Source organism: Mobula hypostoma, chromosome 17 (genome assembly GCF_963921235.1).
Source record: "Mobula hypostoma chromosome 17, sMobHyp1.1, whole genome shotgun sequence".
Lineage (NCBI taxonomy): Eukaryota > Metazoa > Chordata > Chondrichthyes > Myliobatiformes > Myliobatidae > Mobula > Mobula hypostoma.
Genome location: NC_086113.1, coordinates 63656325 through 63674815, shown reverse-complemented (window position 1 = coordinate 63674815; position 18491 = coordinate 63656325). Strand labels below are relative to the sequence as shown.

General features: G+C 43.6%; 1 protein-coding gene across 2 annotated transcripts in view; it reads left to right on the top strand.

The window, feature by feature from the left end:
• The first annotated feature begins 277 nt into the window (after positions 1 to 277).
• Positions 278 to 18491, top strand: part of rpp40 (ribonuclease P/MRP 40 subunit) — a 40744-nt gene continuing 22530 nt past the window's right edge. For both annotated transcript variants that reach the window (XR_010020802.1, XM_063070029.1), the window contains exons 1-7: positions 278 to 492; positions 1340 to 1484; positions 1566 to 1634; positions 6362 to 6457; positions 9560 to 9685; positions 11811 to 12009; positions 17946 to 18080. Coding sequence is in view for 1 of the 2 variants with exons in the window: in XM_063070029.1 (XP_062926099.1) it covers positions 376 to 492; positions 1340 to 1484; positions 1566 to 1634; positions 6362 to 6457; positions 9560 to 9685; positions 11811 to 12009; positions 17946 to 18080 (887 nt within the window). In the remaining variant the exon portion in view is untranslated. The remainder of the gene's footprint in view (positions 493 to 1339; positions 1485 to 1565; positions 1635 to 6361; positions 6458 to 9559; positions 9686 to 11810; positions 12010 to 17945; positions 18081 to 18491) is intronic.

Here is an 18491-nt window from a genome sequence, read left to right as displayed (position 1 = left end):
ATTAAACCTAGTATACCAGTAAATGCCAACCCTTTAAAAGACAATAAACATCAAAAATGAAAGTTGTTTTTATTTTTAATTGGCAAAGGAGATGGAGATTGTCTCCAATTATTACGTTAAATGAAAATAAACCAGATAAGTAAATATCTTATATCTTCATAAACGGGAGTGCAAACATAATGTTCGGAGCAAGAACAGTACTGCCTTCGTTATGCGCCCTTCATCACTGAATAGCAGAACCGACCTCCGAGCACCAGAGGGCGCAGCGAATCGCCGGCGCTGGTAGGTGCGGACCACGGAGGGGTTGTTCAGCCGAGTCACAGTCACGCGTGATGGATCCGGCGTGGGGCTGATCGGTGAGCTGGAGAGGGCAGGATGCTGCGCGACATGGGAAAGTGCTCCCGCCATTTACTAGTCTGTGAAAAATCCAACTTCTCCCACAGCAAGTCGGCGCATCGCAAGCACATAGATAATCATTACTATAACTACAGGGTGAGTGTTCGGCAGGTCGGTTGTTGTAAACACGGGAGATTCTGCCAGAACTCAGCAAGTCAGGCAGCATCTATGAAGCAGAGTAAACAGTCGATGTTTCAGGCGGAGGCCCTTCATTAGGGTTTCACAGCTCTCGGTATCACGCGGTGGGGTGGGACTATAACCATAACCATACCGAAAACAACCAGTGACGGGATTGTCAAGACCCACAGAATTTCCCTCCCTTTTGTCAGCAGATTTCTGAACGGTTCATGAGCCATACCTCGCCATGCCTCATTTGCACTATTAATTTTTTTGTAACTTACAGTAATTTTTATGCCTTGGGTTGTACGGCTGCCGCATAACAAATTTCACGCATTCCGATGTGGATCCCTTTTTTGTGTTTCCACTGAATTTTGTTTAACTCTCTCCCAACCTCTGTACTTTAATGCTCTATGTACTGGTGGATGTTTGAAAGTCAGTAGAAGGGCTGTTGGGTGCTTCCACTCTGCATGACTCTACTAATATTGGACAGACAGCAATAGTGATCCTGGCAGTCAAGAATTAGCTCTCTGTTTGACCAAACTCCCAGTGGGACAATCTGATTGTTTGGTCTAGATTCCACAACTTCCTCAAACACTGTTGTCAGCTTTTGTGTTACGAGTCTTGTACCCAGTAATCTGGGTATTTACGTCAAAAATTTAGAATTGTTTTTCGAGTGTTAGTTGCTTTAAACTGATAAATTTCAGCACCCATGTCTGATCTGCAATTGTTAATATGTTAAAAAATAATGTATGCTGCTACCAGATTTGCTGGAAACTTACTCAAGTTCTTTATAATAATTTTATGTGTGAATATTTTCATGCAGGTCTCTATTTTGATACCAGAATGTCGAATGATTCCACCAGGAATCAGTGCCATCAGCAGAACTTTAGAAAGCTATTACCTGGTGAAGCAGTTACCACTCTGTGAAATCCTTGAGCCTGAATTCATCAACACGTATGTTAAGAAAGGTGATGTTTAGACCAATAATTTATGAAAGGCAATTTGGCTAAATTTCCATCTTAAGTTAATTTCCAATTTGTTTGTTTCAGGTAACCTTTATGCACTGTCATACAATACCAGAATAGATCAAGACAACACTGTAGCTTTGCTTCCAACAGGTAAATCCCTTTCTTTCATCAAAGTGCATATTCAGGTCTATGACCTTTTGAGCAAAACTGGAGATGCGGACTAATTAGTTTCTAATCTTAACATAACTTGGAACAATTTTATTCTGCATTAAAGTCTCCAGGAACCTAAGGCATAGAGGAAGGAGATTGATGAGGCATTGACAGAGATCTTTGTTGTATCCGCTATAGCTGTGGGTCAGGTGCCAGGAAGATCCTTGTATCCTCTATAGCTGTGGGTCAGGTGCCAGGGAGATCCCTGTATCCTCTATAGCTGTGGGTCAGGTGCCAGGAAGATCCTTGTATCCTCTATAGCTGTGGGTCAGGTGCCAGAGAGATCCCTGTATCCTCTATAGCTGTGGGTCAGGTGCCAGGGAGATCCCTGTATCCTCTATAGCTGTGGGTCAGGTGCCAGGAAGATCCTTGTATCCTCTATAGCTGTGGGTCAGGTGCCAGAGAGATCCCTGTATCCTCTATAGCTGTGGGTCAGGTGCCAGGGAGATCCCTGTATCCTCTATAGCTGTGGGTCAGGTGCCAGGGAGATCCCTGTATCCTCTATAGCTGTGGGTCAGGTGCCAGGAAGATCCTTGTATCCTCTATAGCTGTGGGTCAGGTGCCAGGGAGATCCCTGTATCCTCTATAGCTGTGGGTCAGGTGCCAGGAAGATCCTTGTATCCTCTATAGCTGTGGGTCAGGTGCCAGAGAGATCCCTGAATCCTCTATAGCTGTGGGTCAGGTGCCAGAGAGATCCCTGTATCCTCTATAGCTGTGGGTCGGGTGCCAGAGAGATCCCTGTATCCTCTATAGCTGTGGGTCGGGTGCCAGAGGGATCCCTGTATCCTCTATAGCTGTGGGTCAGGTGCCAGAGGGATCCTTGTATCCTCTATAGCTGTGGGTCAGGTGCCAGGGAGATCCCTGTATCCTCTATAGCTGTGGGTCAGGTGCCAGGGAGATCCCTGTATCCTCTATAGCTGTGGGTCAGGTGCCAGAGAGATCCCTGTATCCTCTATAGCTGTGGGTCAGGTGCCAGGGAGATCCCTGTATCCTCTATAGCTGTGGGTCAGGTGCCAGGGAGATCCCTGTATCCTCTATAGCTGTGGGTCAGGTGCCAGAGAGATCCCTGTATCCTCTATAGCTGTGGGTCAGGTGCCAGGGAGATCCCTGTATCCTCTATAGCTGTGGGTCAGGTGCCAGGGAGATCCCTGTATCCTCTATAGCTGTGGGTCAGGTGCCAGGGAGATCCCTGTATCCTCTATAGCTGTGGGTCAGGTGCCAGGGAGATCCCTGTATCCTCTATAGCTGTGGGTCAGGTGCCAGAGGGATCCTTGTATCCTCTATAGCTGTGGGTCAGGTGCCAGGGAGATCCCTGTATCCTCTATAGCTGTGGGTCAGGTGCCAGGGAGATCCCTGTATCCTCTGTAGCTGTGGGTCAAGTGCCAGGGAGATCCCTGTATCCTCTATAGCTGTGGGTCAGGTGCCAGAGGGATCCTTGTATCCTCTATAGCTGTGGGTCAGGTGCCAGAGGGATCCTTGTATCCTCTATAGCTGTGGGTCAGGTGCCAGAGGGATCCTTGTATCCTCTATAGCTGTGGGTCAGGTGCCAGAAGGCTGGAAAATACCCAAAGTTGTTTGTTTGTTTAAGAAGAGCATCAGGACAACAGTGAGTATTACAGCAGTGGCTGGAAAATTATTGGAGGGGATTCTTAGAGACAGGACTTACTGGCATTTAGAAAAGCACGAACTTATTAGGGTTGCATGGTTTTGTCCTAGGGAAGTCCTCCTTCACAAGTTGCAGTATTTAGAGGAAGTGATAAGATGATCAATGAGGTTAGGGCAGTTTATGTGGACTTTAGTAAAGTATTTGACTAAGTCCCTCATTGTGGGCTGATTCAAAAAATTAAGTCACATAGGAACTTAAGCTGATAAGTTGGATGCACAATTGGCTTGGTCATAAAAGACAGAAGTTATGATGGAGAGGTGTTTCTCTGACAGAAGATCTGTAGCATATGATGTCTTGCAAGGAATAGTGTTGCGATCTCTGTTGTATGTAATGTTTGAGAATGATTCCCAGTTTTGCAGAGTACATGAAAATTGGTGGGGTTGGGGTTAAAGACAAAGGATATCAAAAGGTAGAGCAGATATAAATTAGGGTGCCACAGCAGCGCAGTCATTAGCACAGCTCGGTGTCTGAGTTCGATTCCAATGTCCTCTAAGAAAATTTGTACGTTCTTCCTGTGAGCGTGTAGGTTTCCTCCAGGTTCTCCCACAGTCCAATGACATACCAGTTAATAGGTTAATTGGTCATTGTAAATTGTCTTGTGATTAGGCTAGGGTTAAATCAGTGGGTTACTGGGCCTGTTCTGCCTGTTAAATCGTGCCTGTTCTGCGCACGATCTCTTAATAAATAAATAATAAATCAGTTTGAAATTTGGGTGGAAAAATGGTAGATGGAATTTAATCCAGTAAAGGGTGATGATTTGCATTTTGGAAGGTCAAAAAGAAGAGCCAAGTATGCAATGGCAGGGACCCTTGGGAGCATTGGTAAACAGGGAGATCTTGGGATGCAAGTCCAAAGCTCCACGAAGGTGACAACACAAGTGGTAAAAATATGGCCTACTTTCCTTCATTGGTCAGGGCTTTGAGTATGTGGCTGCTGTACAGAGCTTCAGTTAGACTACTTTTAGAGTCACAGGGAATTGCAGAGGCTGGAATCCAGAGCTGGAAACAATCTGCTGGAGAAACTCAGTGGGTTAAGGAGCATCTGCTGGGGAGTGGGGAGGGAAGAAATCCTACATCAGGAAACAGATTGGAGAGGGGAAATGGCTAGTATAAAAAGGAGAATGGGAGTGGTGAGACTGAAGCCAGTGGTGATAGGGGGCTGAGGGGAGAAAAGGGAGTTGAAGAATGATGGGCAGATGAGCTGGGTAGGGGAGGAGTTGGGAGACATGATGGATGGATGGAGGAAAACCAATAAAAGGAGGAAGATGCAGCCAGCAGGGTGATGGGAAATGACGGCTGGGACACCAGCTGGAGCACAAAGGTCTGCCATTGCTGGAATCTGATAAGTAAGGGAAGGTGATAGGGGAGAGGTAATAGGCAGAAGGAATCAGGACCAGATGAAGTGGGGGGATGTGGGTAGTGGGTGTACAGAACTGGTTGGGGGTTGGAGGGCTGGCTGTCAGTTGTGGGAAAGGGGGACTGGAAGGATGCCTGGTCTAAGCATGGCCTCATTGATATAGAGGATGCCACATCAGGAGCACCGAATGCAGTGGAGGAGGTGCACATACCTCACCTGGAAGGACTGTTTAGATCCTTAAGACCATTAGCAGAATTAAGTCATTAGGCCCATCGAGTCTGCTCCACCTTTCAATCATGGCTGATATCCTTGAATGATAGTGACTGAGGAAGCATAGAATAAATATTATATGTTGTAGGGAGCCGTAGTGGTATTAGCGCCGGACTTTGGAGCGAAGGCTCCTGAGTTCGAATCCACCCGGCTCCCTTGCACACTTTCCATCCGTGCTGGGTTGACCATCAAGCTAGCAACGCAGCCTCATAAAAATAAGAAAGCCTGCTAAAAAAAAAAGTGCTGTCATGAGGGTATCCCGATGACTCCACTCGGAGTTAAGGGCTTTCTTCTTCATGGTTGCAGGGGAAAGTACGAACAGACAGGAAGGGATAGCAGACCATGGCATCGTGGAGGGATTGGTCTCTGTAGAAGACAGAGAGGGGTGGTGGGGGGAATAGAAGAATAGGCTAGTAGTGGGATCTTGTTACGTCTGGTGGGAATGAGGATGAATGATGTCTTGATACAGAAGCTGAGGGCAAAAGGTGATCATTAGTGGAACTTTATCTTGGTTCGTTTTGGAGGAACTCACTCCACCTCCCTCCAGGGGATGGTAGGTACCAGGGGAAGTGGTGGAAGCAGATACTATAGCAATGTTTAAGAGGCATTTAGACAGACGTAAATAGGCAAGGAATGGAGGGGTACAGATCACGTGTAGATAGATGGGATTCGCTAGATTGGCATCATCTCAGTGAGCCTAAGCAGTACTGTTTTATAGACTTATAACTAGTCTATATTGTTCGATATTGGAAGATGAATGTAATAGGGGCAAACATACACAACCCAGAACTGTAGAATTTACAAGGTGTAAACTACTCCTCATGCTTCCCGTGAGCCTCCTCCCGCTATCTCACTTTATCAGCACGTCTTTGTGTTTTGCCTCGTGTTTATTTATGCCTTCATCGCTTCTTGTACAAGTGAGTTCCATGTTCTTCACCTTACCGTGCAAAGGAATTTCCCTTGCATTATCTATTGGCTTTATTAAAGACAAGTGTTGCATTTATGAATTACATGGCTGTGTTCAGGGAGTTATTTAATGAGATAGTTCTGACTTTCACCCTCTTCCTACAAGCTAGTTCTAATGTAAGAATATCCTTCTTGACATTAAAGGTCCCACACAGAACATTTTCACACATTAGCATTCTAATTTAAGATGGTCAGCAGTATTTATTACATGAACTAAAATTCTAATTGCACATTACAAATAAAAATCAGAGGCATAAGGTGATCTTCAGCATACAGTCTTTTCCAGGAATATTTTTTAAAGATACAGTTTTTGATTAAACATATGAAGTGATAATGCATTCACATTCAAGTATCTGTGAATATGATCACTGATCATGTGTTGATGGTTTTTCTTGTTGCATTTTCACAGGGAAGTTAATTTTATCTATTGATAAGGACACCTATGAGGAACTTGGCTTAGAAGGACAACCATCCAAATACTCCCACAGGACAGTAATGAGATACAGTAGGTACAGACTATTAACATGTTCCTTGCAACAAGAGTGTATTTGTCCTGCCAAATGATTGTTGAAATGTTGATCCGGTTTCTAATGAACTGGATTTGACCTAAAGGGCTACAGGGGTATTAAAACTTCTTTATCTTCTGTCATCCAATGGACATGCCTCAATGTTTTCAGGATCTGCAATATTTTGATGAAATAGGGAATGCAGAGTGTTAATTTGGTGGCCTAATGCATAAAACACCCTGGAACCTGGAAAAATGCATATTATTGTGAGTTTATTGTTGAAAAATTAAGTGTGCATTTTCTTCTGCTTGCAAGTACACAGAACAATGTGTGGAATGGGCTGCCGAAGATACTGCAGAAAGAGTCAGCCACGTGGTCTCAATAGCCTGCTCTAAGGCCGTGACTGATCTTAGTTTGACTTTGGCTCCACTTTCTTCCCTGGTCTCCCTAATCTTTGATGTAACACACTCACTGGGCTCATATACAAATTGGGCTCGCCGGCTAGCTCCACTAACAACCACGGGACTCTGGTGAGAAGACCACCTTTCATAAACAATATATGTCTAGCGTCAGTATAATTTGGGGTTCAGCAAACAGGAAAATTGTGATGTTCCAATTAAGTAAACCTCAATGCTGCCCATACACAATTGTCAGTCAGCAAGGAATAACAGATCGTTTACCATATAAAATTATAAAGAAAGTATATTTACAAATTTCAGCTTTATCAAACAGTTAATAGGAAAGAGAAAAGAAATGAAAATAAAAGGACCCATTACAATGTACACAGTGACTGTTGGGAGCTCATACCAGAGTTGTCTTTACTCATGCGCTAGACCCATGGTCTGTGTGAAAGCACCTATCACATTCTGAACATACCCCAAAGTCAATCTTGACCATACTGGCTCTCCCTCAGGAGACAGGCAACACACATCAAAGTTGCTGGTGAATGCAGCAGGCCAGGCAGCATCTCTAGGAAGAGGTGCAGTTGACGTTTCAGGCGGTGACCCTCCGTCACGAACCTCTCTCTGCCCTCCTCTCTCTAGAACTTTCTCCCAATCCCACCATGCTGATTGGCTGATACAACATTCCTAAGTTGAACAACATGGTGTCTTATCTCTAGCAGAAACCAAAATATTCTACCAGCAGGACATACTGCTTTTGCAGAATACTGCTGAAATGATATACCTATAGCATAACAATGTAAATCTTAACCAGGGCATTACATTGGTCAGAATGTGTCTGTTTCAATCTTGAATATATTCAGTTTCCATAGCTCTCATAGGTAAAGAATGACAGTGGTTTGTAATCCTGAGAGAAAAAAATCCTCTTTGTCTTAATTTGGTGGTCTGTTACTCTGCCACTGCCTTAATTCTAGATTCCTCCTTGCCCCTCCCCAACATTTATCGTATGACACTGCCTTAACATCTTGCATGTTTCAGTGAGATCACCTCTCTGTTCCAGACTCCAATGATTACAGCCGTCCATGTTCAATCTTTCATCATAAGACAAATTTTTGCCGGCTATTTCTGTGGGCCAATTTGGGAAGTAGTTTAATGGCATTAGACATATTACTGCCCCAATCAAACAGGAATATATTATTGAATATCTGCTACGGTCCAGTGTGTGGCAGTCTCACCTCAGTCGAATTGTGGGGTTGAAGCAGTGATTTAGGCTGACACCTCAGTGCAGTATTGGGACTGGACTGTATGGTTAGAAGTGTGTACTTTGGAATGAAAGGCTAAACCAAATCCCTATCTGTTCACTAGAACATAGAATAGTCCAGCACAGTACAGGCCCTTCAGCCCAATATTTTGTGCCAATATTTTAACATACTTCAAGATCAATCTAACCCTTCCCTCAACCATAGCCCTCCATTTTTCTTTCATTCATTTGTCTATCAAAGAGTCTCTTAAGTGTCCCTAATGCATCACAGTTTTGTACAATCACTTTAAAATTATGCCTTTTCATTAGTCATTGTCATCCTGGGAGAATAATGCTGGCTGTTCATTCTATCTGTGCCTCTTGTGCGTGTCTATTAAATCACCTGTCTTCCTCCTTCACTCCAAAGAGAAAAGATCTAGCTTGCTCAACCTTTTCTCATAAGATGTGATCTCTAATTCGGGCAGCATCCTAGTAGATCTCCTCTGCACCCTCATTAAACCTCCCACATCCTTCCCAAGTGAATCACTTACACTATTCCAGATTGATCTGCATCTGCTATTTCTCAGCCCAGCTCTGCATCCTATCAGTTTTTTGTTATAACCTACGACAACCTTCTACGCTATCCACAGTACCACCAAACTTCATGTCTTCTGCAAATCTACTAACTCAACCTTTCACTTTATTTATAGCAATCACAAAAAACGGGGGTCCGAGAACAGATTTGTATGGAACACCACTGATTATGGACTTCAAAGCAGAATGCAATCCATCTACTACCATTCTTTGCCTTCTGTAGACAAGCCAAAACTGATCCGTGCAAGTGTTTCCTAAAATTCTTTCCAGTACTACTCATCACAAAATTATCCAGTCATTATACATTGCTGTTTATTTGTGGAAATTGATTGCAAAGTTTCCTGCGTTAGCTACACTTCAAATGTATTATTCCATTTGTTGCAAAAATAACACATTGGGAGTTATGGCATGTCTTCCAAAACATTTTAGTGAAAACAGACCCATTTAAAAAAAAATGTATTTGCTCATGGACTGGATCTTTGTGATGCAGCTTGTCAGAATATGCTAAATTTCAGCTCTTCAACTTGAAATAAGGGATCATTCATTGGTTGATGTAAGGCCGGTGGAAAGGAATATGAATAAGAGTCGTCTTTCTGAGTGAGACAGCTTTGCAGAAATTCTATCCAGTTGCATTCAGTAAGGCCTTTACTGATCGAATTCTCCTATTCCTCAACTCCCTTACACTCAGGAATCCAGATGGATCTAAAATGGAGGACCTTGAGGGAAAAACTAAACATTTTATTATTACATGTCTGACTGTAATCCTCTTTACACTTGCTACTTTTTACAAGAAGTGACTCTTTCTAACCTGTTTGTATCTTGTGTGGTGTGAGGTTTGGGTTCATTATGTCATGTTTTGTTTTCAGTTGTTACAATTGATTTGAGTGAAGCCACATTTGCTCCTGGTGGAAAGAGATACAACCGAGTTGTGTGGGCATTGAAAGAGAAGAAACCTTTGTCCTTCGACCTTTTGATGTCCTGTAGATCCTCAGGTGAGAAGTTTTATTTTTTTCTGACTGTAAATGTGAAATTCAAATTGCATATTTTGTGGTTATTTGTAGAACATAGGGCTAGTAACTGAAAACTGATTTCTACTTCTGTTTCTGAACCTAAATAGCACACTTCTTGCATCACGTTCTGTGCTCATTCGCCCATTATCCTTTAGCTAGACAGTACACCAGGTGAATTGAGTAGTTTCCACATATGTGCAGAAGGTCAGATAGATTGAACAAGATTCAGCATTAATGTAATCACGAGGAAATCTGCAGATGCTGGAATTTCAAGCAACACACATAAAAGTTGCTGGTAAGTGCAGCAGGCCAGGCAGCATCTGTAGGAAGAGGTGCAGTCGACGTTTTGGACCTCTTCTCACCCTGTCTCTTGCAAAAATGCCATCTCCTTCTTGCAATTCCTCCGTCTCCGCCGCATCTGCTCTCAGGATGAGGCTTTTCATTCCAGGACGAAGGAGATGTCCTCCTTTTTTTAAAGAAAGGGGCTTCCCTTCCTCCACCATCAACTCTGCTCTCAAACGCATCTCCCCCATTTCACGCACATCTGCTCTCACTCCATCCTCCTGCTGCCCCACTAGGAATAGGGTTCCTCTTGTCCTCACCTACCACCCCACCAGCCTCCGGGTCCAACATATTATTCTCCGTAACTTCTGCCACCTCCAATGGGATCCCACCACTAAGCACATCTTTCCCTCCCACCCCCCCCCCCGCTTTCCGCAGGGATCGCTCCCTACGCAACTCCCTTGTCCATTCGTGTTCCCCCCCCCCATCCCTCCCTACCGATCTCCCTCCTGGTACTTATCCTTGTAAGCGGAACAAGTGCTACACATGCCCTTACACTTCCTCACTCACCACCATTCAGGGCCCCAGACAGTCCTTCCAGGTGAGGCGACACTTCACCTGTGAGTCGGCTGGGGTGATTTACTGCGTCCGGTGCTCCCAGTGTGGCCTTCTATATATTGGCCAGACTCGACGCAGACTGGGAGACCGTTTTGCTGAATACCTACGCTCTGTCCGCCAGAGAAAGCAGGATCTCCCAGTGGCCACACATTTTAATTCCACATCACAGTCCCATTCTGACATGTCTATCCACGGCCTCTACTGTAAAGGTGAAGCCACATTCAGGTTGGAGGAACAGCACCTTATATTCCGTCTGGGTAGCCTCCAACCTGATGGCATGAACATTGACTTCTCAAACTTCCGCTAATGCCCCACCTCCCCCTCATATCCCCTCTGTTATTTATTTATTTATATACACATTTTCTTTTTCTCTCTCTCCTTTTTCTCCCTCTGCCCCTCTCACTATACCCCTTGCACATCCTCTGGGCTTCCCCCTCCCCCTTTCTTTCTCCCTGGGCCTCCTGTCCCATGATCCTTTCATATCCCTTTTGCCAATCATTTGTCCAGCTCTTGGCTCCATCCCTCCCCCTCCTGTCTTCTATCATTTCAGATCTCCCCCTCCCCCTCCCACATTTAAATCTCTTACTAGCTCTTCTTTCAGTTAGTCCTGACGAAGGATCTCGGCCCGAAACGTCGACTGTACCTCTTCCTATAGACGCTGCCTGGCCTGCTGCGTTCACCAGCAACTTTGATGTGTGTTGCTTCAGCGTTAATGCGTTTTGTTTTCCTCGGGTCGGCCAAATACATTTTTTGTACATCATCTGAAATCCACTCCCTTATCACTGGTTCTATCTCCTCCTCTGAATGTTGAATCAGAGTAGTTGCAGCCGTTAATCCTGAACTGAATTTCAGATTTCCGTTCCTTTCCGTTGTGGAGAGAATAAAATGGGTCAGTATAGGATTATTGTGATTGGGTGATTTACTCTGGGCTGAAGGGCCGATTTCTGTGCTTTGCCTCTCCAGAGTTTGACCCCGTTCTCTACCCGTTACCTGCTTCTTCATCCTGTCATCTCCTAGAGTTATCCCTTCAGGCTTCTTTTGATCCTTCAATTTATTCTGCCTCTTGTAGTTAATTCTGCACCACCTTGGTTTGTGTCTCACGTTAAAAATGTGATGTAAAAGCATGGATTTGTATTACCTACATGTTGCCTGAAATTATTTGAATTGAAGTTTTGATTAGTGGGTTTTTTTTGAAAATTGAAACTAGGTGGAAATGAACCATCTTTGGCATCTTACTTTGTGAAGTACCAATGCCAGGTATACCAGCCCACATTGTCAGTCAAGATATTAAATGAAACTGTTTGTCCTGTTGTACTGAGTAATGAACTGAATGGAAAGGAAAGTGAATCGTGTAGCTCTCAGGAATTCCTGGACTGGCTTGGAGCAGCTTTCAGTGACATTAATTGGTGAGTTAAAATAGTCACTTGTTTTGCAGCTGTAAACTAGTGCACTGCCACAGGTTTTTATAGCTTCCTTTAGTCTGATTTAGCAGTAAAAGGTAAAGATGTTAACTTAGTTTATTGTTTGATGTAAAGAATAACAGCGCACCCTTTTCTCTGCTTGGTCCTGCAGTATTCTGTGCTTTTTACCTGGTACAGTAATGGTAGGACCCAGCAGTTATCAGCTTTGGTCTACACCAGTTTTTCCCAACCTTTTAGCCCTGGAGGAACCCTTGAAATAATTTTCAGGTCTCAGGGAACCCCTGCGTTTAAAAAAAAGAAAGAAAGAAAGAAGTTACTAATCAACAACATGAGTATTAAGTTGTAGATATGATAATCTAAAAATAATTATCAGTGCTCTTTTGAGTAGAGAATAGATTTTTAGCCAACCTGTCTTGGGGGCGGGGGAGGAAAAAAGGTAGCTATGTTTACCTTGCCTTTCTTGAAAATAATCTTCCTTTTCATTTCATAAATTTTAAAAGCTCATAAGGCAAACATAATAAATTTCTGATTTCAATAAGATTTTTTCCTCCCTCTCAATCCCAAGCAACAGTAGAAACATTTCAAGACTTCCTTTTGCAACATGATCTTTCCAAAGATTGTTTCTTTTTAAATCCAAGACTCTTGTCACTTGAAGTCAAAACATTTTCTCCAGACCCTTGCAGAGACTTGTTCAACTGGTTCATATGATGAAAAATAGCCGCTAAGTAGTTTCTGCAGCCATTCTTCATCTTCAAAGCACTCGCCAACATCTGGCCTACTGTTTTCTTGCAAGTACCCCTTCAATTCACCTTTCAGCTCAAACATCCTGTTGAGAATTCTTCCTCTGTTAAGCCACCGGATTTCTGTATGTAGCAGGACATTGGTGTGCTCTTTGTCCAGGTTTTCACAAAGTTTTTTTTAAGCATTCTTGAGTGAACTGGTCTTGGTTTAATAATGTTAACCATTTTTGTAGCATCATCCAGAACATTTTTCATTTCATCTCCAAAAGTTTTTGACATCAGCACCTCTCTGTGAAGAAAGCAGTGTATTGTGACAATGTCAGGATTTTTTTTTAACAAGAGAAACAAAACCTTTCATGGAGCCAGCCATTGATGGGACACCATCAGTACAGATGCCAGCACAGTCCCTCCAAGACAGACCTTTTGTTTCTAGATATGAAGACAAAACATTAAATGTATCATCACCTTTGTTTCGGGCATCTCTGCAACAGAAAAAGTTTTCTTGAATTTCACCATCATTTACAAATCTTCAAATGCTACAACAAGACATTTATTGATGAAATCTGTTGACTTATCAACCTGGATAAAGAAACTGTGGTTTTCAGTTTATCGCACAAAGCTTCTTCAGCATCATGTGACAAGTCATCAATATGTACTGTTCGAGAGTGAAACCTTTTCAATTTCTCATACTGTATCTTGCCCTATCACGGGGGTTAATAAAATATAAAAAAGAATGCAAAATAAATAACTAAACAAAACCACAAAAAATACTAAAACCTAACAATACAATTCTCTTCTAACCTACGCAATTCTCTTTTTGCAATATTTACAAAAGCAGCAAAATGGCAGGCTAGCAACTGAGTCGTTGCGCATAAAAATTCCTTCTTTAGAATGAAAATTTCGTTCCAATTTTCTACTACACCAGTAGAGTTTGTTTGTTCGCTCCCATAGGTCAGTCAGCAGCACATAAGGGGAAGTTGGGGGAGGTAATTCGGGAGGGAGAAGCTGAAGTCACAGCCCAAGTTGGGCAAGTCCATTCAATGCTTGAAAAAACGCCCTTCATGCTCAACAGCCTACTGACCTCTCCTCCGTGTAATACAGCGCTCACCAGTTACCAGCCTACTGTCCTTCCCTCTGTGTAATACAGTGATCACCAATTATCAACCTACCGTCCTCCCCTCTGTGCAATACAGTGCTCACCAATTATCAGCCTACTGTCCTCCCCTCCATGTAATATAGTGCTCACCAATTATCAACCTACCATCCTCCCCTCTGTGCAATACAGCGCTCAGCAATTATCAGCCTACTGTCCTCCCCTCCATGTAATATAGTGCTCACCAATTATCAACCTACCATCCTCCCCTCTGTGCAATACAGCACTCACCAATTATCAGCTTACTGTCCTCCCCTCTGTGTAATACAGCGCTCACCAATTATCAACTTAATGTCCTCCCCTCTGTGTAATACATTGCTCGCCAATTATCAGCCTACTGTCCTCCCCTCCATGTAATATAGTGCTCACCAATTATCAGCCTACTGTCCTCCCCTCTGTGTAATACAGCACTCACCAGTTATCAGCCTACTGTCCTTGCCTCTGTGTTATACAGTGATCAGCAATTATCAACCTTCCGTTCTCTCCTCTGTAATACAGCACTCACCAATTATCAGCCTACTGTCCTCCCCTCTGTGTAATACAGTGATCAGCAATTATCAGCCTACTGTCCTCCCCTCTGTGTAATACAGTGATCAGCAATTATCAGCCTACTGTCCTCCCCTCTGTGCAATACAGCACTCACCAATTATCAGCCTACCGTCCTCCCCTCCATGTAATATAGTGCTCACCAATTATCAGCCTAGTCCTCCCCTCCATGTAATATAGTGCTCACCAATTATCAGCCTACTGTCCTCCCCTCTGTGTAATACAGTGCTCACCAATTATCAACCTAATGTCCTCCCTTCCGTGTAATACATTGCTTGCCAATTATCAGCCTACTGTCATCCCCTCTGTGCAATGCAGCCCTCATTAATTATCAGCCTACTGTCCTCCCCTCCATGTAATATAGTGCTCACCAATTATCAGCCTACTGTCCTCCCCTCTGTGTAATAAAGCACTCACTAATTATCAGCCTACTGTCCTCCCCTCTGTGTAATACAGTGCTCACCAATTATCAGCCTACTGTCCTCCCCTCCATGTAATATAGTGCTCACCAATTATCAGCCTACTGTCCTCCCCTCTGTGTAATACAGCACTCACCAGTTATCAGCCTACTGTCCTTGCCTCTGTGTTATACAGTGATCAGCAATTATCAACCTTCCGTTCTCTCCTCTGTAATACAGCACTCACCAATTATCAGCCTACTGTCCTCCCCTCTGTGTAATACAGTGATCAGCAATTATCAGCCTACTGTCCTCCCCTCTGTGTAATACAGTGATCAGCAATTATCAGCCTACTGTCCTCCCCTCTGTGCAATACAGCACTCACCAATTATCAGCCTACCGTCCTCCCCTCCATGTAATATAGTGCTCACCAATTATCAGCCTAGTCCTCCCCTCCATGTAATATAGTGCTCACCAATTATCAGCCTACTGTCCTCCCATCTGTGTAATACAGTGCTCACCAATTATCAACCTAATGTCCTCTCTTCCGTGTAATACATTGCTTGCCAATTATCAGCCTACTGTCATCCCCTCTGTGCAATGCAGCCTCATTAATTATCAGCCTACTGTCCTCCCCTCCATGTAATATAGTGCTCACCAATTATCAGCCTACTGTCCTCCCCTCTGTGTAATAAAGCACTCACCAATTATCAGCCTACTGTCCTCCCCTCTGTGTAATACAGTGCTCACCAATTATCAGCCTACTGTCCTCCCCTCCATGTAATATAGTGCTCACCAATTATCAGTCTACTGTCCTCCCCTCCATGTAATATAGTGCTCACCAATTATCAGCCTAGTCCTCCCCTCTGTGTAATACAGTGCTCATCAATTATCAGCCTACTGTCCTCCCCTCTGTGCAATACAGTGCTCACCAATTATCAGCCTACTGTCCTCCCCTGTGTAATACAGTGCTCACCAATTATCAACCTACCGTCCTCCCCTCTGTGCAATACAGCGCTCATCAATTATCAGCCTATTGTCCTCCCCCCGCGCAATACAGCACTCACCAATTATCAGCCTACTGTCCTCCCCTCCGTGTAATACAGCACTCTCCAGTTATCAGCCTACTGTCCTCCCCTTTGTGTAATATAGCATTCAACAATTATCAGCCTTTCATCCTCTCTTCTGTACAATATAGTGCTCACCAATTATCAGCCTACCATCCTCTCCTCTGTGCAATACAGTGATCACCAATGATCAATGGCCTCCCTTATCACGTCAAAATATGAGAATGGACTCAACCAAATAAACAGGTTCCTACTGCGCCCTGCCACACTGGGCTGAGGGACCGCTAATGAGATTGCTAACAGGGCTGCTCGGTCACTGCACACCACTGAAAGCATAGGGTTGCATGAGGTTCAAAACCTATGTTTTTTTTTGTTGGCGCGTGGCCAAGTGGTTAAGGCGTTGGTCCAGTGATCTGAAGGTCACTAGTTTGAGCTTCAGCTGAGGCAGCGTGTTGTGTCCTTGAGCAAGGAACTTAACCACACATTGCTCTGTGACAACACTGGTGCACAACATCGGTGGCGTGGAGAGGGGAGACTTGCAGCATGGGCAACTGCCGGTCTTCCATACAACCTTGCCCAGGCCTGTGCCCTGGAAACCTTCCAAGGCGCAAATCCGTGGTCTGACAAGACTAACGGATGCCTATATGTTTATTTTTTAAATCACAATCTCTCTTGCAACCCTTGGGTTCCATGAAGCCCCGGTTGAGAAACCCTGGTCTACACTAACAAAAGCTTTGTTCCTGTAAGCAATAAAACAGAAAATGTACCCTGATCAACTACAAAATGGCAAAAATATTTTAAGATAGATGGATAGATATACTTTATTAATCCCCAGGGAAATTTGGTTTCGTTGCAGCCACCCCAACCAAGAATAAAGTGTAAATATAGCAATACAAAAAACCCCCAACAATCAAACAACAAATGCAAACTACGCCAGATGGAAAATAAGTCCAGGACCAGTCTATTTGACTCACGGTGTCTGACCCTCCATGGGAGGAGCTACACATTCGATGGCCACAGGCAGGAATGACCTCCCAAGTGTTGTATCATGGTGGAATGTGGCCGAAGTCCAACAGTAAAAAGTTCAATATCCAGTCTGCAAATATGTTCCTCGATCGTAATATGCCCCAGATTGCACCATCCGTTGTTAGCCAGAACAGTAACCACCCAAGTCCTTTACGCCGCTCTCTGCTCTCAGTGCACTTCTGGTCAGCCGGAACGGTATTACCCACCGAACTCCTCTTCTCCAAAAGTCTCTGTTGTCTCGACCCGGTCCTCTTTCCTCGGCTTTGTGATCCCCCTCTGTGTGTTTTCCTCCGGATTTCAGCAGGGGTGTCCACCGCTCTGCTCGCTAAACCGGCCGGCATTTACTGGTCCGTGGAATACACAATGCAACCTTGCTTTTGTCCCGCGTGTCAGGATGTAACCATTTCCAGCGCTAAAGAAAACCCAAATAAAACTCTCTCTACCAGCATGTTAGAGAGGGTGCAGCTTCGACGTGTTACCATGAGAAAAAAAATACAAAAAATAACGTAAATTAAAAAGTAAGAAGAAAGTAAGAATAGATCGGAACGGCTGTACCAGGCTGCATGCACACTAAGGCAAATGGAGGATATTAGATCAGTGATCTGATTCTGTCCAATTTTTGACATTTTGAACTTCTAGTTCATTTTAGTAATTCCTAACTATCATTGGGTATGAGAAGATCACAGAGTATTCAGATCCCTTTCCACAGATTCATCTTCCAGCTGGTATCTAGAGGACATTTTAGGCTGACATTTCTGAGTGCTCTTCTGTGATCTTGTCATCACAAACATACAAATAATTCCATTTTCTTTTTATTTCCATCAGTATTCTTTGATGCATAGTCACTAGAGGAATGGACGAAATAACAGGCAGAAAATCCCTTGTATTTTGCAAATTGACAGAATCCTAAAGTTTACGAGTACTTTTGTAAAATTATGCTAAAAATCTAGTTATAAGGATGTGTGTTTTAATCAATCTCTTTCTCTCATAGCAATAATCAGGCAGACAGCTTTCTGTCTTCCTACTGCTGTCCTGAACCCAACACTGTCCTGGATAAGGCATGCCTTTGTACCATTTCCGGCTTTATAATTCCCGAAGGAATAAATCAGTTATTGGACCAGCTTAGGTAAGCACCATTGTAAATGCTATTCTTTGTTCTTGATTGCTCAGTCATGGAAGCATAAAACCAGCCTTCAAGTTCTGTTAAATTAGCTGGGATATCAGTCACCACCAGCTCTACTGGAGTCTTGAGCATTCTAAGTTTGAACTTTATCTGAAGTGCTCTGAGGCCCAGTGGTATGGATTCCATTCCAAAACTACTACTATTTCTCCTCCTTCGAGGAGTTCCTTAAAACTGTATTGGTCGCCTTACAATGTGTAGTCTTATACAACTGTTCTCTTACAATGTAGTCTGATACAACTGTTCTCTTACAACTGAAGAAGAGAAATGCAATAACAGGGAATAAGGAAATAACAAAATTGCTAGACAAATACTTGGGACATAGCACAGCACAGTACCATGATATTGTGCTGACCT